The sequence below is a fragment of the Priapulus caudatus genome, unplaced genomic scaffold, assembly GCF_000485595.1.
Source record: "Priapulus caudatus unplaced genomic scaffold, Priapulus_caudatus-5.0.1 Scaffold832, whole genome shotgun sequence".
NCBI lineage: Eukaryota > Metazoa > Priapulida > Priapulimorpha > Priapulimorphida > Priapulidae > Priapulus > Priapulus caudatus.
This window is the reverse complement of record NW_014577893.1, coordinates 1-4,610: the sequence shown is the minus strand read 5'-3', so window position 1 is coordinate 4,610 and position 4,610 is coordinate 1. Positions and strand designations below refer to the sequence as shown.

General features: G+C 42.0%; 1 protein-coding gene across 1 annotated transcript; it reads left to right on the top strand.

The window, feature by feature from the left end:
* Positions 1-145: 145 nt before the first annotated feature.
* LOC106813830 (sodium channel modifier 1-like) lies at positions 146-1,680 on the top strand. Its single transcript, XM_014818060.1, has 4 exons — positions 146-172; positions 589-723; positions 1,012-1,430; positions 1,575-1,680. Exons 1-4 carry the CDS (start codon positions 146-148, stop codon positions 1,678-1,680), a joined length of 687 nt encoding a protein of 228 aa, XP_014673546.1.
* Positions 1,681-4,610: the final 2,930 nt, after the last annotated feature.

Below are 4,610 nucleotides of genomic sequence, written 5' to 3'. Positions count from 1 at the left end.
GCTCGCGCTCGACGCATATCCATGTTAATATAGCGAAGTCATTAAAGTTACACAGCTGTATCTTTACTACTGTAAAGCCTATCATAGATTTTAGATCTGTATTAGTAGTATCCTAGATATATGCTCTGAGCGCGAACGCGGTGGCATGAGGGTGCACTTGATTCGGTTGCCAGTGAGTTTATCAGAAGAATACCTGGCTACAGTACACGTCAGTTGAGCGCTGTCACTCTGCGGCACTTGTTAAAATAAAATGTGGTTGTAGCCATCCAAATCATGTGAGATTGGGCTAGTTATTAATTTAATTAAAATTTTATAGTGGAATAGTAAGTAGTAATGATGGTAACCTTGGCACCAGTGCGTCCTGTAGTAGAAGCATGTGCAGCAACAAGCTTGCTCCATTAGTTGTTCTCTCGGCTTCCAAAAGGTTTCCATGCAAGTAATCATTTTAGATGTCTTTGCATTTATGTAGTTACTGCCAAATAGCACACATTTTTACTGGCCAGCAGTAATTTTAAACTGCGTACATATCACTATTAAGCCTGTTACAGTATAACATGTGGTTTCTCACCTGTTAAGTGTTGTTAACAGGACTCACTGTCTGTAAAATATATTTTAGAGCTGGAAAGATTTGTAGACAAAAAAGGCGAGTTGGATGCATTGATACTGAAAAGACAGCATGCAGAATATGATAAAGATGGGAGAGTGACATTGGATGCCAAAAAGGTACATTTTTTATGCTTCACCACTATCGTTGTGCAACGTATAATTAAAAAGGACATGTGCGTAGTGATTACTAGTGAATAGTGTTATGTTGCAAGTGAGATGGATGCGACGTATCTGGCTCTTGCACTGATTACCAAAGTTATTACAAGTGGTAACTACGGTTATTCATTGCTATCTTTGATTACAATGCATACTGTGTTTCCTCAACTGTTTTGTTGCCTAAAAATGTTCCGTTAATATGTACCTTTTCTCATGTAAGTTACTTCGAGTGAACTTGTTCTTACTTAGGTTAAATCAGCTGGAGTCCTTGGACCTGGATTGCTGCCCTCTGCAACATATAGCAGTAGGAACAAGCAGAAAAAGAAGTCTGTGTTGTTCCGGAGAAAAATGGTGGTAGACTTGAAGGCGAGAAGTGCTAAAGCGGTAGCAAATAGCCGGCCATTAACTAGCAATGCTAATTCTAGATCAACAACAGCAAGAGACATGAATCCTAGTAAGAAAAGCAGTGTAAGCAACAGTGCTGCCACTTGTGAGCAGAAATTAGCTGCAGAGAATTCAAAATCTTCCGAAAAAGACACTGTTGTCTATGTGCATAAACAGTACCGAAGTGCCAGTGAATCATTGAACAGCAGACGCCCTCATGTAGACGTTGCTGTTGCTGATGTGCATAAGAGGAAACAACTGGAGCATTACCTTCACTTGAAAAGGTAAGTGTTTGAGAAATGGTTATTGTATTAAAAAATTGGCAAAGTTCAGTGTTTGAATAACGTGGTTATCTTGTTTAAAACGTCCGTTTCGTACAAACTACTTGTCAGTCCCTGAATGTTCTTTATGTATTTTATTTTTTATAGTTGTGGTTGGAAAAAATCCAATGATGGTCAGTGGATAAAGGATGAGTTGGTGGAGTTTGACAGCGATGAAGATGAACCACCAACTGTTGACATGATATCACACTGACTCGGTGCTTTATTGCTACATTTGTAACCGCCATGTACATTCTCTTAATACGTGGTAAAACCCAAGCTGATAACTTCCTGTATGGTAAATGTAATATACAACTATAAAAGAAGGGCAGGAATCATTTCTCTCACATTAAATGCTATAGATCTTGATAAGATCAATGCACTCATGTGAGGATCATGTCTTTATATTGACTGAGGTTCTAGCTCTCATCTTATAACACAAAATTGGAGTTATGGTTAACATGAAATAGAAATAGCTGGAATAATTTCCAGTGCACTATAATTCAGGGCTTCATTACCAATGTTTTGGACTTCGTACTTATTCTGGCTAATGTGCATCATGTGACATGTATATGATATATTGTATTACTATTAGATGCGCATGATCTGAATAGATGCGCTGTCAGCCGGACTGTCATGCTTCTGTGTAAATACGGGTCTTAGTGAAGAGCATATGACTCTGACTTGCTTTGACAGTGGCGTAAAGTGGTCCAGGTATAGCTTTCGACAGGTGGTTTAATGAATAAACTAAACTTGCTACTTGTAGTTGCCATAAATATCATTGTAATAAATGTATAATTTATTAACCGTTTAAATGCCATTCAATATAGCCAAACTGTTAAATTGTTGGAATTTTATTTCTGTGCGTGTGTGTCGTAGGCTGGTGCGTTTAAGTATGTGTGTGTGTGTGTGTGCGTGCGTGCGTGCGTGCGTGCGTGCGTGCGTGCGTCCAGATGCGCCGAAACGCCCTTTCTGACGTGTGTCATTCTTGGTCCCTGGCCTTCTTGGGCTTAACTTTGAGAACACCTCATGTCAATATCACTTCTTAAACCCAACAAGTGCCGCGCAGAGCGACACGCGCTCATCTTAAAACGTCTACTGCGGCTGACTCTTCGTGGTGCATGCTGGTGGCGATATCTAGGTAATACCCTGTTAGTCCCAAATGTGGCTTCACATGAGGCCGAGCCGATGAACAGTTTGCGTATGACAGGGAATTGCGTATCAGGAACCTTCTCAAAAGACATGTTTGTTGCGGATCGGTATATGAAATAGTTGCCACGAGATGGCGGCCCTATCGTTGTAAGTGTCTTCAGACTTAAGATGGAAGGTCCCGATCAACGCTAAGTAGCAACAACTATCTGCAGACAGAATAGGTAAGCGACTCATCCATTACCTACGCAAGCCTACAACGCGCTGCGCAATAGCAGAGCTGCCACTGCTAACCAATTAAGGCGCAATAACTCCACAGCTACGACAACACATTGCCACTGCGCAGTTAGCACTGCGCAGTAGCATACGTACTATGTAGACAGCTGACAGTACAGAAATGCCATATAAATTTATACGATTTAGGAGCATAACCCTTCTTTAACAAATTTAGATTTGTGAAATTTCACTGTGACATTGTAGCCCTCATACATCCAGCGCATGTATAGCATTCTTACTAAGCACAAACCCGGGCAGTGTCAAATATTCTTTTCTAAACAGACAGTCACAAATCATGCTTTTAACCCTCCTCTTGAGGGTCAGAAAGGTTAATCTGACACTTACTCTTCGCATGGTCAGCAGGAAATAGATTCTATGGCCCTCCTTTAAATATATGACCATAAAAATGCTAGGCTCACCGCCGTGCAAACAAAGTTTTTCAATCGCTCCGTCAGACCACATGTCCTCTACAAATGTCTAAAAATCTGCCCTGTGCCATTGACCTTTGACCTGGTGACTGCCATTTCGGCACAGTGCTATGGCCCTTTTCCTACCATGCATGCTAATACACACCGGACTATCACGTAGGCCATTTAGCGTCGAGCGTTATAATTTGTGCCCGCCCAATCTGCATTTCCCCCTATACCTTAGTTAAGACGTGAATGTTCCCCCTCTTCTGATTTACACCTCTATGACTGTTTGACCTTGACCCCCAGACCTTCGACAGCCCAACTCGATTTTGACATATCCCCCCAATGTGCGCCAGCCGAAAGAAATATTTTTCTCCTTGCGCTTCTTCGTTGTTCTGTCCATCTCGATCCGTGGATGGGCGCTTCCTCTTTCCTTTCTCTTCTCTTTCCTCCCCCTCCTCTCTGTCTTCCTTCTTTTCTCTTTCTCTTCCTCTTCTATTTTTCGTTCCTTTTATCTTTCTCCTTCTTCTTCTTCTCTTTCTCTTTCTTTCTTTCTCTTTCTTTCTCTCTTTCTCTTTTTCTTCTGCCTCTCCCCTCTTCTTCTTTGCTCTTTTTTCCTCTCTTCTCCTCCTTTTTTTTTTCTTCTTCTCTGTTTCTCTTTTTTCCTTTGTTTCCTTTTCTCTCCTCTTTCTCTTTGTCTTCTTTTTCTCTTCTCTCTCTTCTCCTTTCTTTCCTTTTTGTCTTCTCTCCTCTTCCTCCTTCCGGTGCTAGCGCGGCTAGACGTACGTCGAGCGGTTAAGATTTGCTGCCAGACTGGTTGTGGCACGCTACGGACGACGACGCACGGCACGCCATCATCGCCGATTCTACAAGCCTGCATCTCGCCCACTATGTTTCAGATGATGGCTAATAAAAAACGCAAACGATGTTAAAAACTTTACTGTTACGCAACGCAGAACGTATCGGATACCTTAGTCTTTGTTCGGGCGGGTAAAGTGTTTGAATGAAATTGGGCACGCGATAAGAAATGCACAGTCCTAGCATGACAGAAGAATAGGTCACCTAATTAGCCATATTCTTGCCTACGCTTCATTTCAATAGTTTTTCCTGCGTTGTCTAGACTCTTAAACTCGTCCAGCAAGTCTTATAGGATTTGAATTTATTTGCGCGCCTTCTAAAAAAAAAGATATACTTGGCCCCAAAAAAAATGTAGGCCCTGGCCTACAGTGCATACATACATGGCCTACGCCCATGCGGGATTACGCGCCCCACACGCACGCCCGCCCACCACACACAAACACGCATACGC

Coding starts and splice junctions, on each gene's coding strand:
- LOC106813830 (XM_014818060.1), top strand. CDS start 146: ATGAGGGTGCACTTGATTCGGTTGCCA. Junction 724..1,011: donor TGACATTGGATGCCAAAAAG/GTACATTTTTTA, acceptor GTTCTTACTTAG/GTTAAATCAGCTGGAGTCCT. Junction 1,431..1,574: donor CATTACCTTCACTTGAAAAG/GTAAGTGTTTGA, acceptor TATTTTTTATAG/TTGTGGTTGGAAAAAATCCA.